Raw genomic sequence first — 22,463 nt, forward strand, 5'->3', positions numbered from 1 at the left:
AGTTAAAAATTGCCTAATTTTCAGTTAAAATTACGGAGAAGAACCGTTTATTTGAATTGGACACTAAATATTTTAAACGAAGGAAAATATTTTTATTTTTTTTTTCAGGCATGCAGAAAAATACAAAACAATCGGTCTTTCTGCGGACCAGAAAATATTTTACACAATGACGGAAAGAACTAATATTGGCATCGCTAAAAAAATTATTTTTGCAAAAAATCCTAGATTTTTGAGTTGATAATTTAAATCTTACTAACTTCAAAAATAAAAGATTTTAATTCGTATTTTATTCCTTATCAGGCAAAAAGGACTCCCGATGGCATGGGTCCGCAGCAACAATCTTGAGGTCCCTCAGCTGCGTGAGGGGCCGCTGGGTTAATGGGCGGGGTGAGGAGTAGATAAACTAGGTAGACCGCGATCAAATGAGCACTGCAGAACTTATCTGATAATTTTAATTTGTATTAATTGAAATAAATTACCGATTCGTTGTGGCGTTGCGTCGCTTGCCTGTCGTAAGACGGAAGGACGAAGGTTGAAGTCCCTTAAGGAACCGTCGCTCTGACTTCGGCAGGTGATAGCCAATTGACCAAAAAGATCGCGAAGATCTTTTCTAGCTCTGAGACTGAAGGACCGAAACAAAGCGACAAATTCGACAAAGTTCAATTGGGTCTCGTACATGATGGAAGTCGCTTTAGCTTTTACTTGCCAGGGGGCTTCTGAGCCCCCGGCTAAGCCGCTGGATCCGTTCTTATCTCTATCCCTAGTGACACATAAAAGGCTGCTTTCGAATTAGTGGGAGGAAATGGGCAAGCGGTGATAAGTCATTTCAGCACCTCATTCCCAGTCAAATCGATTTCTTGCCGTAATCATTAAAATATTTAAATTTTATTCCGATTTCCCGAGGGAAGAAACTTATTCAACAAACTATTTGTTTTATGGGGCACAATTTTATATAAATATTAAGCTCTCTTGATACAAAAGGTTCCAACTTTAGCAGCTGAAGCTAACGAACGCAAAAAAACAAACGATTGTCTAATTATTAACTTAAATTGTATGCTTCAATTTAGAGTAGTATAAAAATATAATTAATAATTATAAATCTACAAAATATTAAAGTAACTACATCGACTTTCATGCAATTTTAAATAATTTTTGTTTTAATTATAAACAGCTTTCATTGCAATCTGCAAATTTTATTTAAGTATACGAATTTATCCTAGCAAGAATTAGAAACAAAGAAAAAAATTAGCAAGTTAATGTGGAATTTTATATCAAAATAAAACGTTCTTAATCACAATTCCGCAATTTGGAATTTTACTGAAGTCTTTAACTTGCGGCACTGATGCATTCTGAAGTTTTGAACAATTGAAAATTCGCCAAATTGCTTAGTTTACAATTTCTATAGTTTAAAATAATGATATTTTGTACAACTTTTTGAATTGGATCTATTTTGAAGACTCCGATTGAAGATCCTTAAATTTGTAATGTATACATATATATAATTGAAAAAAACAATATATATATATATATATATTTGATCAGTTTAATTTTGAAAAGTTACGAAAGATAATACTTGAATTTTTTAAACCCGTGTGGAAATAGTGTGGAAATAGGTACAAGATTTCTGGTCGGGGACTGACCGAGATATGTTTGTTTGTTAAGAGCCTAGCCGTGCGCTGGTCGAAGACTCGCTAGGCAAAATTTATGTCAAAACCCCAGTCGGGGGCTGACTGGGCTCTGAACGGAGAAATCTTATGATCGAATGCTCTGACGGTAGCTGGCCGGGCGCTGATTGGCAATAATAAAATAGTTAAACTTTGTTTATAACTTAATTACTTTTTCTGATTTCATTAAGAAGCGGATGCGTATACCCGCATGGATGTTCCACGCGTGGAAATATATTGGGTGAATATCTTGTTTGCACCACAAATTTCAAGGTTTCATGGGTTCAAATTTACAAACAATGCATTTTGTGACAAAAATTCGATGAAACTTTTTTGAAATTCGAACTTGTTTTTTTTAAAGAAAAAATGCTAAGTTCCATGTTTATGAAAAATTGCAAATGTTCAAGAAAAATTTACATTTCATATCAATCTTAAACGTTGTAAAATAGTATAAAACGCCTAAAAACCAAACCTTACACGAAAGTTAAAAAAATTTTATTATTAAAAAATTTTTTAAATTCGCGATTAAATTTCAGAGTAGCGTCATTAAAAATGTTAAATGTTCATGAAAAATTACATTTTCTGTCATTGTAAAAAGTTGTAAAATAGTCTACAACGGGAAAACACAAAATATCACGCGAAGAAAAATTGTAATCGATTTAAATTATTTATTTACAAAGTATGTTATTGATATTTCTGTTAAAAGTTCGTGTATTATATAGTTACATAACGTCGCATAATAATAAAAGATTAGAAAAAGAGAACTTAAAATTTGGTCGGATTCCGACCAGAAACCCCCGCCACAGCCCGACTTAAAGTCGGGCTCTCCAGCCGTAGAATGACCAGCCCCCGACTTAAATTTCCACCCGGGAATTTGTAAATAAATTTTTTTTTTTAATTGGATGATTTTAATGATCAAAAGTAAAGTTTTCAATTCTAAATCATACAAATTAAAGCAACTTGAAAATGTTAATCATAAAATTTACAGCTTTTTTAACTGTGAACTTTTAAAATTAAAGGCTCTTAAATGTTTGATTTGAAGTTGAAGTAATTTAAAAAATAGATAACTCAAATTACATATTTTTTATTTTTGAATTTTTTAAATTGAAAAATCTTCAATTTCAAAAGATATGCAATTCAAAGTCCTGCAATTTTTAAAACTATAAATAAAAATATTGAAATTTGTATTTGAAAAGTTATATAATTCGAAGATCTGAAATTTCAAAGATTTATAATTAAAAACTGTTCATTTTTAAAGATGTTTAAATAAAAGTTTCTTAAATTTGGAAGATTTTGAAAATAGAAAGTCAAGTTTTCAATTCGAAAACGTCCAAATTGAAGTAAATACGAATATAAAATTATTATCTTTAATTTTAAAAGATATACAATTCAAATATCTGCAATTTTAAAGAGTTCCAGTAAAAATCTCTTACCTTTTAAGGTTTGTTAATAAAAATGCTTCAATTTTGGTCATTTTGCAAATCAAAAGTCATCTCTTCAATTTTAAATCATTAAAATTAAAAAATTTCAAGAATACTCCATCAAAATTACAGCATTTTTAATTGTCAAATCTCAAAATTATAAAAAGTTCACTTTAAAATATTTACAATTTTAATCTTGAAAATTTTCAATAGTTACAGTTAAGAATGCTTGCACTTGAAACAAAGAACTGAAAATTATTTATTTTTCAAGATTTGACTATTAAAGATTTGTAGTTTTGATTCTTTTAAATTGTTCACATTTAAAGATTGACAATGAAGAAATGTTCAATTTTAACGAATTGAAAATTAGAATTCTTGAATGTTAGATACGTAAAAATTAAAATGATTGAACTCTGATAATTTTAAAGATCAATTTTCACGATTTAAACTTAAATTCTTAAATTGAAAATATTTGTAATTTAAGGCTCTTCAATATTGAATGTTTATAATAGAACGTTATTCGTTTTTTAATGATTTTTGTTGGAAATGACAAAGTTAATTTTTTTCAATCTTTAAATGTTTTCATGTGTAACATTTTTCCGCATATAAAAAAAGGAACTTTAGCAGTGACTGCAAATGTAACAAGTTACTATTTTGAACGAGTAGGGCAAGAGAACCTAATCCGGATCAGGGGTACAAATGAGGAGCCCTGTTGTTTTGGCCTTATAATTGATTGAATTATAAAACCGTTTTGGTTGAATGTTTCGTTAAACTATTATGTAAAATTTTCAATATAAATTTTTGCACGATAACTACATTGTTTTTAGTATCATTTTTCCTCTTATTTTTTGAGACAATTGTGCTAATATTTTGTTAAAAAGTTCTTTGAAAGTTAGATTTCCTAGTTTGGAAAACATTTTGTAAAAATGTTGCAAATTGCGATCAAAATTCGTAACAAATAAGTTTGCACGGATCAAATGTTAAAATGTAAAATAAAATCAATATAAATAATAGTTCCATGGAAAAATATTTAATAGAAGAGTAAATATGAATAAAGTTTGCAAACAAAATAACTTTCGATAAATTTAAATTAATTTTACCGTAGCTATACCTGCGTGAAAAAAGTTTGCATAGCTCAAGCATGGCAAGACACTTGGAAATATCTGGCTAAAGCATGGGTTACGGCTGAATGGCGGAATGGCGCAAGCCTTGATCCTGTCCGTTTTCCATGCTTAGGACACGCTAACCACAAATGAATATTCTTAAGAACGTGTAAGTGTCAGACAAAATGAGCTTGCATTAAAAATGAAAATCTTAGGTTTAGCACGTATTCTACGAGAACTTAATAAAAATTTAATTGTGCCAATTGCTAAAATAAATACCATTAGTGAGTCGACGATCCGGATGCACCAGATTGAGCACCAAGTAGTATAATACGTATTCTACGAGAACTTTTCAAAAATTTAAATTTTGTGAAGGATGAAAACAATTCCAAATGATGAGTCGACGACCCGGGTGCGGCAGGTCGCACCTCAGATATCTTAGCACGTATTCTGCGAGTACTTTTTCAACCTTTAGATTGTTCCAATTGATGAAATATCTACCATTAGTGAATCGGCGATTCGGATGCACCAGATTGAACACCAGGTAGTTTAATATGTATTCTACGAAAACTTTAAAAAAATTTAAATTTTGTGAATAACGAAAATAGTTCCAAATAGTTAGTCAACGACCCGGGTGCACCAGGTCGCGCCCCAGGTATCTTAGCACGTATTCTACGAGAAATTTTTCAAAATATAGATTATTTTAACAGCAAAAATAACTAAAAATTGTGAGTCGACGATCCGGATGTATTAAGTCGAGCACCTTGTAGTTTAATACGTATTCGACGAGAACATTTTTAAAATTCATACTTTTTGAATAATAAAAACAGTATTCTACGAGAACTCTTTCTAAATTTAAATTGTTTTAACAGTCAAAATTACTAAAAATTGTAAGTCGACGATCCGGGTGTACCAGGTCGAGCACAAGGTAGTTTAATAGTATTCTACGAGAAATTTTGAAAAATTTAAAGTTTGTGAATAATGAAAAAAAATTCAAATGGTTAGTCGACGACCCCGGTGCACCAGGTCACGCACCAGGTCGACTCTAATTTTCAGTAATTTTGGCTGTTAGAATAATCTAAATTTTGAAAAATCTCTCGTAGAATAAGTGCTAAACTATTTGAGGTGCAACCTGGTTCACCCAGGTCGCCGACTCACCATTTGGAATTGTTTTCATTGTTCACAAAATTTAAATTTTAAAAAAGTTTTCGCAGAATACGTATTATAATACCTGGTGCTCGATCTGGTGCACCCGGATCGTCGGCTCACAATTTTTAGTAATTTTGGCTGTTTGAAAAATCTTAAGTTTGAAAAAATTCTCGTAGAATACGTGCTAAGCTAGCTAGTTCGCGACTAGATTCACCCGGTTTGTCGACTCACTAATGGTAGTTATTTTGGCAATTGGCACAATTTAAATTCTTAAAAAGTTCTCGTAGAATATGTGCTACACTACCTGGTGCGCGAACCGGTGCATTCGGGTAGCGAACTTACCATTTAAAGACGTATCGTCTATTGACAAACCTAATATTTTCATTTTTAACTCAGACTAATTTTCTCTGACACTTACATGTTCTTAAGAATATTCATTTGTGTTAAACGTGTCCTAATCATGGGAAACGGACAGGTGCGAGGCTTGCGTCATGCTTCTAATCAGCTGCAAACCATGCTTTAGCCTAATATTTTTAAGTGTCTTGCCATACTTAAGCCATGCAAACTTATTTCACGCGGGTGTGTGCTTGATATGAGCTAAAAAGGGACTGAACAATTAATATCAGCCTCTTTTTACAAATAATTTATTAAATGGGAAGTAGACCGAACGGTTAATTAACATCTTAGTCAGTCGAACGAGGATTTTTTATGTACTAATCTAAACCAACCTGTTTACAGTCTTTATATGTGAAAAAGTTTTCTCTTCAGCTCCGCAGGTATTCGAACCTAAGTCTAGAAATTGCAAGACCGGCAATCTCTAGACCTGGTTTGGAATCAAAGAGGATCTAGGAAGGAACATTTTTTTCAGAGCAAGAAACTATAACCATTTTGGTAGTCGAATACATAACATAAAAACTCATCATTCAACATTTTTTGCTAATAAGTCTGAAATTATATAATCTGGTAATAAAGATTAATGAAATATAAAAATACACGATTTCTTACATTTTAATTTCATTAAAAATATTTTCCATAAAATTATGTTTTATTTGTAATTAATTCATAAATAGTTTATTATTTGAGAGAATTTAGAAATGTATTGAAATTTAAATTACATCTGTTTATCTCTATTAGTAAATCTTTCGCAACCTTTTCTGAGCCTGATCCAGATTTTGACACACTTATGAAATTCGACAATTTGTATTTTGCATTCTAATCGATTAAACAAGTATTTTCTGCAGTAGAAGCTAATTTTTTATTTAAATTTTATTTTCAAACAAATTGTTTCTAAAACCTGATCCACACTTGGTTCCTTTGTCTTTTGTAGCTCTGATTAGTTCCAAACCTGAATCTAATTTTAAATTATCCTAAAGTTAGATAAAAATGATCGTTATCCCTGAACAAATTGAAAGATTATTGTTAATTATTTAAAATTAGGCATTGCAATAAAAAGTTTTGATTATAATTTCATCTGTTCGCTATAAGGGGTTGTCCATAAACTACGTAATCAATTTTAGGCTATTTTTGACCCCCCTGCCCCCCCACGTGGGCAACCGTAGTTTTGCCATGCCCCCTCCCCCACATCTAACCGAAAACAAATATTAGACCGAAATTCTATCGAAACATAGGGAAAAGGGTGATTCTCACGAAATAAGGCTAAAAATGAAGGAATACACTTTATCAAATACGAATAATGTAAATACCATATGGTATCCAGTGAAGCAACGTAACTTTGTAAGATTTCAATTCAAAATATACAGGGTGATTTTTTTAACTTGAAACTATCAAATATCTCAAAAATAGGCACTCTATGAAAAAAACTATGAATCAAAATTTAATCACTCTGAGGAGTACATACACTGAAGTTAAAATCGGTACCCCCACACCGCCCTCTGAGGGTGGGGGTGGGGGCAAGTCCGAAATATTAAATGGGAACCCCTATTTTTTATTGTATATTCAAATTCTTTGCATAAGACTGCGTAGGATTTGTCTGAAACATTTTTCTCGTTTCGCGATAGATGGTGCTGTAATCGACGCACATGAATTTTTCTTCATTTTACTGTTACTGAGAATGCACGCTTATGATTCTGCAATACACGAAATTGGTCTTACAATAAACTATTACTTTTAGTGTAATCCTGGATTAACGACGTGGACGTAGCAGTTTTCTGTTCCCTTTGGGTTGCTTGGTTAACGTGAATCCCCTTGTCTCTCACGATTCACGGTGCTTGATTAACGTAAGTCCCCTCGCATCTCACGATTCAAGGTACTCAGGGAATCATCTCTGAATTAAATTAAATGCTTAAAATGATGACCTTCAGCTTCTATGCACTTATTAATCCGTAATTTAAATGAATTTACACAACGGAGAAGTGTATCTTCTTGAATTTCAGCACATGCACTTGTAATTCGGTCAATCATATTTTCACGTTTTGTTGGGTTTTCCTTGTACACTTTGTCTTTCAGATAGCCTAACAAAAAGAAATCTGGTGAAGTAAAATCTGGCGATATAGCAAGCCAATTTATCGGATCGCCCTACCAATCCAGCGACCATTGAAATCACGATCAAGAACTTCTTGTGCTACCGCTGAATAGTGTGCCGGACAACCATCATGTTGAAACCACATGTTCTGCCGTATTTCTAAGCTCAAGTCTTACAGGAGTATTGGCAGTTCATTTTCCAAAATTTCTTGATATTTTGGACCATTTGAGCTGCCTTCGATAATCTGGAGACCGATCAGTTTGTTGCCAATTATACAGTTACTAAGAAATCCGGAAACGTACTTAAAGATAAGTAATTCATATCAATTTATTATAATTTTACGATAAAAAAGAATTTTTAAACCTACAAACTACAAATTACGCTACAAATCTCTCGGTTCCAGTTCTGCCCCCCCCCTCTCCCAGCCCTCCCTTATTAACTAAAGTTTTGGTGGGACTGACGTTATAACTACAATCTGCACCATGTGACGATTTGCTACTTAACTTTGACATGATTTCGACTCAGAAAATAGACTTATAGGATAAAGATGATAGTTGGGCGTATAAGCTAAACAATGAATAATACAAACTAAAAAATAGCCTCGGAAAGGACTGGAACTTTAATTGACAAAAGGCATGCACACGGAAAATCTAAAGGTGATGTTTCAGGCGACGAAGGGTGACTGGGTGTTTGGAATGCTAGGGGAGTAAATGATTTCAAGGTAAAAGAATTGCGTGAAACTTTGGACGTGATGAAACTAGATATTTTATGTGTGCCTAAAACAAAGAAAAAGGGATGCGAAACCAAAGACATAAAAAACGGCGTGTTGAAAGGCGGATTTGAAATATGGTCAGGAGTAGCCAGTGAATCACATGGTAAAAAAGGAGTAGGTCTGATTTGGAATGAAAGAGCAAAGCAGCATTTCGGATACCATGGTTTCGCATCTCCCAGACTGCTGTCGGCTAGAATGAAAGTTGGAATCAGAAGAATATTTATCATAGCATGCTACGCGCCAGTCGGTAGTGATCCCAGAGAAGTAAAAGACGCCTTCTGGGACACTTTAAATGAGACAATAAATATTTGCGAACATGGAGAAAGAAAAATTCTACTAGGACACATGAACGGATGGAAGGGCATCCAAAATCAGGATACAGAAAGAGTACCAGGTAATTTTGGGGATCCAAGAACAAACTATAACGGAGATAAATTAGTTGGTCTATGCTTAGAAAGGGGTCTGTTTATTACAAATACTTGGTTTAGGCATAAAATGATCCACATGTACACCTGGTCTAAAGGAAATAGCCGCAGTATAATTGACTTTGTTATTGCAGATGAAAGACTAAGAGAGTTAGTCAAAGATACAAGAGTCATGAGGGGTCCTGAATGCAATACTGATCATTACCTTCTGATCTCAAAAATTAACTAAGGTCGGGGATGAAGAAAAAAGAGAACCAAGAAAACAAAACAAACGTGAATCAAAATTGAGAACTTACAGAAACCAGATGTGCGAATAGATTTCCAAAATAAGATAATCGAAAGCATGGATAGGGCAACATGGGAGGACCGTATGAAAAACAAAGATATAGAGGGCGCCTGGACAAAGTTACGGGATATCCTTATTAGATGTACGATCGAAGTGTTTGGCACCATAGTTGTAGGAAGAATATCTGGCGATGCTTGCTGGAATGATGAAATTCAGGCTGCCCAAAAAGTAAAGAGAGAAGCGTACAGGAAAACTTTGAACATCGTAGGTCTTACCAATGAGGAAAAAAATAGATATAGAAATGATTATACACTCGAAAACAGGATACTCAAACGATGAGTCAGGAAACGTGAAGATACAATTAGAACCGGAGAAGAGATGAAAATGCAAAACGACTTTCAAGGAAGCAAGAAACTGCTTTATAAAAAAATAAAAGGAAAGAAAAGTACAGAATTCGTCAACATGAGAAATAGTAGGAGGGAATGATATATGATGGAGACAGAATACTAGAGGCTTTCAGAGACTATTTTAGGAGACAATTCGGAGATGAAGCTACAGGACACCACAACTGCGATGTTGAACACGATGCGATGGAAAACTCAATTGAAAAAGTGTGTGTCACTGAGGTTAGGGATATAATTAAGAATTTGAAAAACGGTAAGGCTGCTGGGGTAGACGGTATTAACGCTGAAATGCTTAAACACGGTGGCGAGTACATACCACATAGAGTTTGCGAATTCATAAATTTATGTTTCGAGATGGGAGACGTCCCAGAAGATTGGAAAAAAGCGATTATCGTACCAATATATAAAAGAAAGGGAGAGAAAAGCGACGGCAATAATTATAGAGAGATTAGCTTATTAAGTACCATAAGTAAAATATATTCAAAAATACTTATTCGTAGGGTAATGAAAATAACAGAAGCAAAGATTTGGGAAGTCCAAAGTGGGTTTATGCCAGGAAGGTCATGTACGGATCAAATATTTAGCTTAAAGCAAATAACAGAAAAATGTTTGAGAGTAGGAAAAAAGTTTTCTGTGCATTTGTTGACCTAGAAAAAGCTTTTGACAAGGTAGATAGAAGTAAACTTTGGGAAGTCCTGAAAGAGTATGGAGTCAATGAATGGATCCTACAAGCTATAAAAACGATAAATACAGGTAGCAAAGCGAGTGTAAGTGTGAATGGGAAACTGAGTGACTGTTTCGATATTATTCAATGAGTTAGACAAGGATGCGTTATTTCTTCATGATTATTTATATTACTTATGGACAAGTGTTTAAGAATGGCTCTTTTCGACGAAGAGGGTGTGGATCTCGAAACAGTAAGGGTACGTGGGTTAGCGTTCGCAAATGATAAGGTTGTTATGGCAGAGTCAATCGAAGACTTACAAAGAATGTTGAATGAACTAGATGCAAGCATGAAGAGCATGGGCCTCAAGATTAACGCAAATAAAACAAAAACTATGGTGTTCGAAGGAAATAGCGAGAAAAGACTATGCAATATCTTATTAAATGATGAGAGAATTGAACAAGTTGATAAATTCGTATACCTTGGTAGCTTATTTACTAGAGACGGGAGGATAGATGAGGAATTAGATAGACGTATAAACGAAGGTAGGAAGACTATTGGTCGAGCAGGTTCCCGTATCAGAAGTAAAAATATATCAAATGAAGCTAAAATGGCAATACATAATTCTATATTTGTACTGACTGTACTATACGGTAGCGAGACATGGACCTATCAAGAAAAGATAAGAGTAAAATTAACGCAATTGACTTGAGATTCATGCGCATAATATGCGGGAAAACTCTGAGGGAACAAGTAAGTAACGAGATAATTCTAAAAGAATGTGGTGCAGAAGAGACGCTAGTAGACACATAGGAAAGAAATTGGTTAAGATGGTTCGGGCATTTTGAGAGAATGCCAAATGAACGACTAACGAAACAAGTGTATCAAGGTAAAGTAAATTGCAGCGTGCCCAGAGGTAGACCGCTGAAAGAATGGTTAGAATGTGTGAATGAGACTCTAATTAGAAGACTCTAATTGTAAAGTGGTATTCGGCATAATCTTTGATCTAACTAAAATGAGTTTTGTCTTAAGGCCATGTGACGAGGAGGTCACGTCACCAGATTTCTACCTTACCGCCACTGTATTTCCCAACCTATTTTCACACGAAGGGCCACATCGAGTTGCAAATTTAGGATAATAAATAAGAAGCAATAAGAAAGGTGGGTCTGATCATAAACACTTTCGTGATGTTTCGATAGCCTCCGCTGACCTCAATCTACAATAATGCCAGGGCTAAAATTTAGAAATATTCAGGAAACACTGTTAATATAAACGTATTACTTAATAATTACTTCTCAAGCACGGACATACATTTTGGCATGTTTTTCAAAATAATAATTACCAAAGAGATCCGAAGCTCCATTGCCCTTATTTTTAACTGGCTTCAAAAAGAAGGTTCTTCTGCCTGTGTTCGTCGCGATGTATTTTTTTTATGTACGAGTTCTTAATGCACTCGTTCAACAATTCTGTAGCTATTTGCAAAATTCTTTTTTTATGTGGTCAGTCATGTCACAATAAAAATAGTGTATTTTTTGTTGATAATGTATTGCAGACTCGTAAGCGTGCATTCTCAGTAACAGTGAAATGAAGAAAAATTGAACTTCGTCGATTACAGCGTCATCCATCGCGAAACAAAGAAAAAATTTTTTGGCAAATCATACGCATTTTTATCCAAAGAATCCGAATATGCAATAAAAAAAGGGGTTCCCATTTAAGATTTCGAAGTTACCCCATGCTATCCCGAGGGTGTAATGTGGGGGAACCAATTTTAACATTAGTATATGTACTCCTCAGAGTGATTAAATTTTGATTGATAACATTTTTTATAAAGTGTCTATTTTTCGAGATATTTGAAAGTTTCAAGTTAAAAAAATCACCCCGTATAATGAATTTTTAAGAAAAAAGTGTTTTTTAAAACAAAAACTAGGAGCATCTTCAAAAAATATAAATTTTTATAACACTAGTTTTTACTTTTAACCAAGTATTTGAATTTTGAAAAAAAAAATAATAATAATTTTGAGCCTAGTTAAATTTCCTACCAAAAAATTTAATTTCATAAAAAGAGTTTAACTTTAAAATATAATTTATTAAATTTATGCCAAAAAGATATAAATTTTAAATAAAAAAGTTAATTTTTAACCAAATAATTTAATTTTGCTACCAAATTGTTGAATCCGCAACCAAAACAGATTAATTTAGACCCAAAAATTTGCATTTTTATGACAATATGACATTTCAACCGAGAATGGAAAAGTTATATTGTTTGTTAAAAACATTGTTAATTAGCGAACAAAAAACGAATTTTGAACAAAATAGTTACATTTTCATAATATAATAGATGAATTTTCAAATAAAATTGTTAATTTAAAAATATTAAGTATGAATAATTTTCATCCGATTTTTTGAATTTTAAAGCCAAAAAGACGATAATTATCTGCAAAACGGTTCAATTTTCCAGTCAAAAATATAACTTTTTAACAAACAAACAAATTACTTTTCTGCCAAAGAGTTAGATTTTCATAAAAAAGTTGAATTTTTAGCCCAAAAGTTAATCTTCAGCGGAATAGTTTAATTTTTTAACAAAGTGTTGAGTCCTAAAATAAAACAGAATAATTTTCATCCGAAAAATTACATTTTTAATCTAAATGGATCAAGTTTCAAGCCAAAAGATTAATTTTCCAACGAACAAGACGAATTTTTAACCAAATACATGAATTTTCAATTTAAAGAGAGGGATTAAAAAATAGTTTAACAACGCAGAAGATTTATTTTCTAAAAATGGAATAGTTTTTCAATCAAGCAGATCAATCCAAAAACCAAAAAATGAATATTGAACAAAGTAGTTCAACTCTTAACCATGTAGCTAAATTTTTAACAAAATTGTTGCATTTTCAACAAAATGATAAAATTTTCAACCAAATACTAGAATTTTTAACCAAAACATATGAAATCCAAACCAAAAATATAATATTACGCTTTTCAGCCAAAATTGGTTCATTTCTCTTATTAATTATTATTCTTAATAATTATTTATTATTAATTCTTATTAATTTAGTTCACATTTAATCAAATAAGGGAGAAAATAGGAGAAAGGTATGTTTCTTAACAACAGAGAAAAAAGTAATTATTTTTAATGTAATCCCCCCCCCCCATTTCAAAACATACGTTTAGCCTGACCCCTACCCCCCCCCCCCCCTGAAATTGGTAACGTAGTTTATGGACGATCCCCAAGTACTGATATCATATTCCTTCTGTAGAAAGTTACGCGACCCTTGAAGTGTTTAACTACCAGATATGATAATTTTCGCATGAACTATTAACAAGCATACCATATAATCTTGTTAACTTGTAGGATTAGAAAGTTCTCACTGACAAGTAAATTCCTCGAGTTAACGTTGCGGTGAGATCTTAATACCGATTAAGATGATAAATTAGAGAATTGCATTATTCAGGCAAAATTATATTTTTATCACTATTTTACCCAGATAATATTATGTGCTTCTGCACTGAAAAAAAGATTTGGTTGAATTAAAAATTGTTAGTTCAACGATAGTATATAGTTATTATATGGACAACAAAATATTTGGCAAAACCTACTAAATTTTTTGGTCTTTTTAGCCAAATATTTGTAGTATAAATTCAACTGTACGTAATTCACATTTTAATAAGTTGAAATCGAAATGTGGGAACAAATTGCATGTGTTGGGAAAAATAATAAACATTGCTTATTTGATCACAAGACATCAATTGTACTTTCACAAGTGTGCTGACGACTAAAGCCTCTGTTGCGGATGTGTAATTTAAAATGATAAATTATTTATAAAAAGCAACATTGCGGAAAAAACCTAAAGGTTTTTAGGAATCTTTTTCATTTACCAGCCAACTTTTTTTCATCAACTTTGTTTAAAATTTTCGAATCTATTTCATTTACAAGCTGATATTATTCGGTGGGTAGTGTGCAAAAAGATATTTCTATAAGACTGGTATATGATAGTGGGCGACCAAAATTAAATTTTGCTGTACCCAAAAACTGGACTAGGTTACCTAGAAGGATTTTGATGTCTTATAAAATAATTCGTTGTCCTTTATGTACTTCAGTATTTCGAGATATCTAAACTCTAAAGTAAAAAATTGATATTTTCAGCCATATTTAAAACAATATAACATGAGCAGCCATTGTTTTCTTGAAATACTTAATCATCGTTTAATACTTTTTTTACCTTTCATTTTCATTTTGGATTATCCCAAACTGATTTTTTTTGAGATTTTAGTTTCTTAAGTTTTCTTTTTTTTGTCCATTTTGGTTTTACACTAAAATACCAGAAAAGAAGGAGAACAAATTGAATAGAATTGTGTTATTCGATTGATAAGGGGCATGGTGTCTAAAAGTTTTTAATTTGTCTCTATCCGAAATTGAGATGAAATTCACGAAATTCAAGAAGGCAGATTTTTTCTATTTTTTTATCATCCTGTTTCACAATCCGCTGGAAAATTTACAGAATATTTGGAATCAACAAAGTGGTGAAGATTTGTTTAAAAATATAATAAGGTGATTTTCACAAAAAACCTACATAATCTGAAGACTTTTTTTCATAAAATCAAATTATCACAGTTTTCCCGGAAGCAACAAAAGATACATACCAACAAATTTTAACAAAAAAGTTTCCCCATATAAGGAAGTCCTACAAAAAATATTTCTTTCTCTTTTGTGATATTATGCATCCTTTATGACAAAAATTTTTGAATTATATTTTTAGGAGAAGAAATTCTCGTGACTTAAAAAATGGTTTGTCTCGCATAAAGATGATAGGATAATTTCCTTATCCACAAACATAAAAAAATATTGCCAAGCATAAAAAAGGTGGGCTTTTGCGAAAATCTTTTTTTCATATTTTCAAAATTCAAAGAAAAAATACAGCAGATTTTTTTAAAACCCCACCGTTTTTATGTTTTACAATATTAAGACAATTTTTCTTTAAATTGGAACCATACATTTGAACAATTTCCCAATGATTTCAATAATTTCAGAAATATTGTAAATATATATAAAATTTGTCTGAAGATTCCGCAAAAATGTCTGGTAGATTTGGAAGATTGCACAAACGTTTGATTAATTCCACAAGTATTATCAAATATATTTAAAGAATATTACAAATATTTCGAAAGATTTCAGGAAGGTTTTCCAAAGATTTCGGATAGATTTAAAACATTTTACGCAGATTTTCAATGATTTCCAAAAGATTTAAATAATTTCAGAAATATTATCAAATATATTTCAAAAGTATTTCAAATATGTCTAAAGATTTCAGAAAGATATCGCAAAGTTTTTAGATAGATTAAAAATATTTCACAAAAGTTTTCAATACTTTCCCAAAGATTCAAGTAATTTCAAATATATTACCAAATATATTTAAAAAGTATCTTAAATATTTCCAAAAATTTTAGAAAGATATCAATTATTTTTTTAAGATTTCACAAAGATTTTAAACATTTAGCAAAGATTTCGGACAGATTTCCAAGACTTCAAAAAACAAACTTTGACGATTTCCCCAAATTTCAATAATTTCAAAAATATTACCAAATATATTTTAAAAATATTTTAAATATTTAGACAGATTTCAGAAAGATATAAAGGATTTTTTTAATATTTCACAAAGATTTTTAATCTTCAGCGAAGATTTTAGACAGATTTTAAAGACTTCAAAAAACTTCAATGCTTTGCCAAAGATTTTTGTGATTTTACAAATATTATCAAATATATTTTAAAAATATTTCCAAAGATTTCAGAAAGATATAAATGGTTTTTCAAAGATTTCACAAAGATCTGAAATATTTGACAAAGACCTCGGATAGATTTAAATGATTTCACATAGGTTTAAATGATTTCCCAAAGATTTCAATAATTCCCCATATATTACAATACCAAACATATTTAAAAAGTATTTCAAACATTTAAAAATATTTCAGAACGATTTGAATGATTTTTCAAATATTTCCAAAAAATTTGAACAAATATTTCTCAAAGATTTCGGATAGACTTCAGGCTTCACAAAAGCTTCAATGATAATTTCCACAAATTTTTATCAATTTTACAAAGATTATGAGTATTTCGAAAAGGGTTTGGATGGATTAAAAAGATTTCACAAAGACGTCTATTAAAAAATTTCAGATAAATTTCAAAGATTGAACAAAGAAAGTATTAAAAGATTTTGAGTATCTATCCTAGCTAAGCTTAGGACTGGGTTCACGAATTTGAATGATGCTACGTCTATCAATGGGTAATGGAGTAGGTAGAGTATCAGTTAAATGATTGACATATATTATAATAATAGGAATTTTCCGATCATTTCTTAGCCGCAGATCTACGAGGTGTGTTCAAAAAGTAAGGTGACTTTTCAATTTTCGCGGGTTACGTACATTCAAGTTTAAATTTTTTTGTTTTATTGTGTTGGTACACTCGTCACGATCATATGTTCACAGTTTTGACTATATAGCTCGTGTTGTTTTTCTGGCAGAGGCGTAAAAAGTTAGAAGGGTTTGGTGTGCTCGGCGATTTTCTTCCTTCGAGAAAATGGAGAAAAGAGTTTGCATTAAATGTTGTGTGAAAAATGGAATCCAGTGCTCTAAAACTCTTGAAATGTTGACAGTTGCATACGGTAAGTCTACTCTGAGTAAGAAAAATGTGTATAAGTGGTACAAGCTGTTCCAAGAAGGCCGAGAGGATGTCGAAGACGAACCTCGCCCTGGACGTCCCAGCACGTCAACAGCCGATGAAAACGTTCAAGCAGTGGAAGAAATGGTGTCGAAAAATCGCTGAATTACCATCAGAGAGGTTGCTGAAGATGTTGACATATCGGTTGGCTCATGCCATGCTATCTTTTCGGGCGTTTTGGGCATGAGACGTGTGTCAGCGAAATTTGTTCCAAAACTGCTTAATTTTGATCAAAAGATCCATCGCATGACCATCACTCAGGAGATGTTGAATGAAGTCAGTAATGATCCTGATTTTCTCAAAAGGGTTATAACTGGGGATGAATCATGAGTATATGGTTATGACGTCGAAACTAAAGCCCAATCGTCTCAGTGGAAGCATCCTGAGTCTCCAAGATCGTAAAAAGCACGTCAAGTTCGGTCAAATGTGAAGGTTTTGCTCACTGTCTTCTTTGATTACCGTGGCGTAGTGCATCAGGAATTCTTACCACAAGGTCGTACGGTAATAAGGAGTATTACCTTCAAATTATGCGCCGTTTGCAAGAGGCGATACGCAAAAAGCCTTCGGAACTTTGGAAAAATAATTCGTGGCTTTTGCATCACGATAATGCACCTGCTCATTCATCGTTGCTTGTGAAAGATTTTCTGACCAAAAACAGCACCACAGTCATGCCTCAGCCTCCATATTCACCGGATTTGGCCCCCAGTGACTTTTTTCTTTTCCCAAAACTGAAAAGACCCATGAAAGGACATCGATTTTCAACGATTGAGAAGATAAAAACTGCATCGCTGAAAGAACTTAAGGCTATACCACAAAATGATTATCAGAAGTGCTTCGATGCTTGGAAAAAGCATTAGCACAAGTGTATTATATCTGAGGAGGATTACTTTGAAGGGAACAATATAAATATTGAGGAATAAATGAATATTTTTTGAGAAAACCATAAAGTCACCTTATTTTTTAACACATCTCGTAAACACAAACAAAATGAGAATTTCTACTTTGGAAAAATTTAAACGATCCAATAAATTTCGTGTAAGTTTCTTCAAGAATTCTCTTCGCATGTTATTTAGTTACGGAGGTAACACCTTACTACTTTTTTATTATTAACTTATTAATAACAAATGATGAGTTTTTACTCCAAAATTTATCATTGTACACTAAAAGGATCAAAGAAGAGAATATATTTTTTGCAGACTATTGTAATTTTTTTTTTGAGGCACTAACTAATAATAATGGTACCTTTTTAACTTGTTTTAGAAGGAAGATTCCTGACAAAAATCGAATTTTCTTTTTAAATTTAAGTTTTAAAGAAATTTAATTTGTTTCAGAAAGAATATTTTTGCAGCAGCATTATCCTTTTCCGACAAACTTCAACTAATCTTGCAACGAAATAATTCTGTTAGTGTAAAAAATATATTCAAGTGGTACAAAATAAAACAGATAAGAGGAAAATGTTCTTGTTTCAAGATAGCTTTTTCTCTGAGTGCGATCGACTGAAAATCTAAAAATTCTTGGTCAATATAGGCAAACCCTTGATCCGCAATATGTATTTTATCTCATATGCATATTTAGAATTTGTTTCTCTTGAGATAATAGTCCGGTTTTCGGGTACAAATTTTGTCAATCTCTCTAATTATTTGAATTTGTAATTAATATTAATTTGTGCTCCAATTAATCATTCACAACACACAAAGCACAATTTTCAGCAACATTAATCACCATTAGGATTGCGGTTATTGAGCCAATCGAGTAAGATTTTGGTAAAGCAATTAAATAAAGCTATTATACGTGCGATTGGCTCCGCTAATCGATTATGTTGTATGTCGAATTACCTCTGTAAACTGGAGTAAGGCAAATTAGAGGTGACAATACGTTCTGCGGATCCAGGAGGGCTGCGAGTTGGAATCCTATCTCTTCCTCCTCGGGGAGAAGCTGGGACGACTTTAGTTAAAGATTCTCTACTTCCTGTTATATAATGCAGAGGGGCCATTGATAATCCTCCGTCCGCCGAGGAATCGTATTGCTTGAAGCTCAGATCCTATAATCATTTCAAAGAGCCATTCTATATATTAGGTCATTCAAAAGATTATTTCGATATTCTAAAGGTTTGACTCTTCCATAAATATTGCCACTAATCAACCATTTCTTTGTCCATTTTTATATCACTTTTTATACTCTTCTATTCCTTCCAGCTAGACCTTTTCTATCAATCATTAATCCAATCGAGCTAAGGGCTATTTTTTATTTCCTCCAATTATTTCTATACCTCATAAATATCGAAATTAATAACGTTAGCCTTGTAATAAAGAGAAGTAAAGTTTCGAATTATATCCTCACTATCGAGCGGATTAATCCCGGAAAAATGGTTGGAAATTGAAAGAGTATCAATCGCTTTTTAGTGGATATGTTTGCTTTTAATGCGATGATCTGAAAAGGAATATATCATCTGAAATTGCCATATAACAAATTATTATTTTTTTTTATAAATAATTATTATATAAAAGGACTCATATTGCATATTTAACAACGAAAATTTTTTCTGCGGGAGCATTTCTTCTCATCTCAAGAATAATATAGTGATACAAGAGACAATCATTCAACAAATATTGTTATTGTTATAAGCAAATGTTTAAAAGAAATTCACTTATTTCGCATTTTCGACAGATAAAATTATTTTTACGTGTGAAATCACTTTCTTTCGTCTTAAAAATAATATTATTATACAAAAGATTGCCATTTAGTTCAGATTTTAATCCAGCATAGTTGACGCTTTGACAAAAAAAAAAAAACTTTCTACCTAACAAGAGAAATTTCTGAAGAAACATAATAAATCTAAACCGAAAATGTAAGATTTTAATTTTCAGTACGAAAATTTAATTTGAACACATGCCCAAATTTCAACAAAGTAGTTTAACTTTTAAATAAATAGTTAAATTTTCAACTAAATAATTAATTTCTCAACTCAAAAATATTCATAATTCACCAAAAATGACATAGTTGAATTTTCAGTAGCAAAATATTAAATTTCAATTAAAGAACTCATTTTTTATAAAACAGTTATATTTTCTATCAGATAAATGAATTTTCATCTCAAATGATGAATCTTCATCTCAAATGATGAATCTTCAACAACAACAAAAATAAAAAATAAATCATTTTGGTGAAAGGATTAAAAAAAAAGTCGAGGAATTCTCAACAGCGAATATTAATTTTCTATGTAAAAAAATAAATCTTTTAACAAAGTATTAAAATAAATATTCAAGAAAATAGTTGCAATTTTAATAAAAAAGATGGAATTTGGACAAAGTATAGTTTAACATTCGACGAAATAGTTGAATATTTATTTTAAAAAAAGATGAATTTACAACACAAAATATTAATTTTTTATTTGAAAAATCAAGTTTTTATATGAAATGATAAATCTTCAAACAAAAATATTAATTTTTGACTAATTAATTCAACTCTCTACTAAATAGATGAGCTTTCAGCAACAACAAAAATGACCTTTCAGCGGAGAAGAATAATTTTCAGCCAAACAATGCAAATTTTTCAGAGAATATATTAATTTTCAATACAAAATCGGACAGTATAATTTTGAGTTAAAAAATGTATTTTTAAATTTTCAACCAATAAGTTAAACTTTCAACAAATTAGTTTGAAATAATTGAATTAAAAACTAAGAAATATTGATTTTCAACCAAAAACGGTGTAGTTGGATTTTCAGTTCGAAAACATGGATTTCCAATTAAAAACCTATTTTTTTCTTGTTGAACAGTCATACTATTTATCAAAGGGATAAATTTTCCTTTAGAATTATGGATTTTCAACGCAAAAGTCAATTTTTAAGAAAGTAATGCAGCTTTCCACAAAAATATATATTTTGAACCAAAAAATTGAATTTGCAATAAAAAAAAAAATTTCTACAAATTAGTTTAACTTTCAACAAAGTCGTTGTATTTTCACTGATATAAAAAATGAATTTCTAACACAGAATATGAATTTTTCACTTGAAAATAAACGATTTTTCAGCTATTGTTATGAACTATCAAACAAAAAATGAATTGTTAAAAAATTCTTTCAACTCAGAAGTTAAGTTTAAAATCTAAGAAATGAAATTGAAACACAGAAAATTAATTTTTTACTGAAAAAGACATTTTAAACGAAATACATAAATTTTCAATCAAATAGTCTAATTTTCGAGTAAAAAATATGAATTTCCAAACAAAAGGAGAATATAGGAATTTTTGGTTACAAACATTAATTTCCAATATGACAATGAGTTTTCAACAAAATAGTTAAAATATCATCCAAACAGATGAATCTTCAACTGAAATAACGATTTTTAAATAAAAAATGAAATCGAAACAAAATGTAATTATAAATCTTCTACTAAAAAAAACATAGTCTTCCAAAAAATTATCTTTTCAGCTATTTCATTGAATTTTCAGCAATAGAATGATGAAATTTTAAACGAGAAGTTAATTTGTGTACCTAAAAATACGAATATATGACTTTCCAATGAAAAAGTTGAAGTTTTAACCCAAAAATATAAATTTTCAACTAAAAAACTTAATTTTCAACCAAAACAGTTGAAGTATCACCCGAAAAGATGAATGGTCGCTTTTAAAATATAAAAATCTTCGACGATTAAAAATGCCATGCGCGTGCATTTTTTTATAACAAAAGAAAAATAAAAATTTCCGTTCAATATTAATCTCTTGTATAACGACATTATTCTTGAGATGAAAAAATCGATCTAGTACAAAAGAAACATTTCTGTGTTAAAATTACGATTTGAGTAAATTTGCTTAGAAAAATTATAATTGTTCATGAAAATTCCTTATGACAAGATGAATAGCCGCTAAGTAGTAATATCTTATATGAAACTGTAATGCTTAAGATAAAATAAAATGATAACGCAAAAGATACAAAGTTTTGTGTTCAAAATTTCGATGTAAGTGAATATATTTATCAAAATAATTCGAAACAATGAGAACTGTTCTCGGTTAGTTCTCGTTCAGCAATAATTATTACTTTTACATAATTAAGTGAAAAAATCAGTATAAACGATGCATTTAAACACCGAAATTTTAGCTAATGTAAAATGTATGCATTAATTTGTTTATAACAATTGAATAAATTCAGGATTTTAATCTTTACTCAAAATTTTCTTTTATGGAGAGCAAATGTACAATTTTTTTTCATTTGTAAACTTAAATAACAAATTAGTAACATTTTTCTTTTTAAATCGGCATTTAAAGCTTCTTGGCAATTTAATGATCTACAATCTAAAATAATTAGGTTGAAAATCAATTTTGAAAAACGACCTCTGGTACTTTTTGAACTCCAATATCTCGTTTCGCTGAACTATGCGCCAG

General features: G+C 31.1%; 1 protein-coding gene across 1 annotated transcript in view; it reads right to left on the reverse strand.

The window, feature by feature from the left end:
• LOC117178499 (1-phosphatidylinositol 4,5-bisphosphate phosphodiesterase epsilon-1-like) overlaps positions 1 to 22,463 on the reverse strand; it is a 232,785-nt gene that overhangs the window by 44,991 nt on the left and 165,331 nt on the right. Inside the window, exons 9-10 of the mRNA XM_033369925.1 lie at positions 18,918 to 19,123; positions 480 to 778 (exon numbers count right to left, since the gene is read on the reverse strand). Coding sequence (XP_033225816.1) covers positions 480 to 778; positions 18,918 to 19,123 — 505 coding nt within the window. The remainder of the gene's footprint in view (positions 1 to 479; positions 779 to 18,917; positions 19,124 to 22,463) is intronic.

Source organism: Belonocnema kinseyi, chromosome 8 (assembly GCF_010883055.1).
Source record: "Belonocnema kinseyi isolate 2016_QV_RU_SX_M_011 chromosome 8, B_treatae_v1, whole genome shotgun sequence".
NCBI classification, from domain to species: domain Eukaryota; kingdom Metazoa; phylum Arthropoda; class Insecta; order Hymenoptera; family Cynipidae; genus Belonocnema; species Belonocnema kinseyi.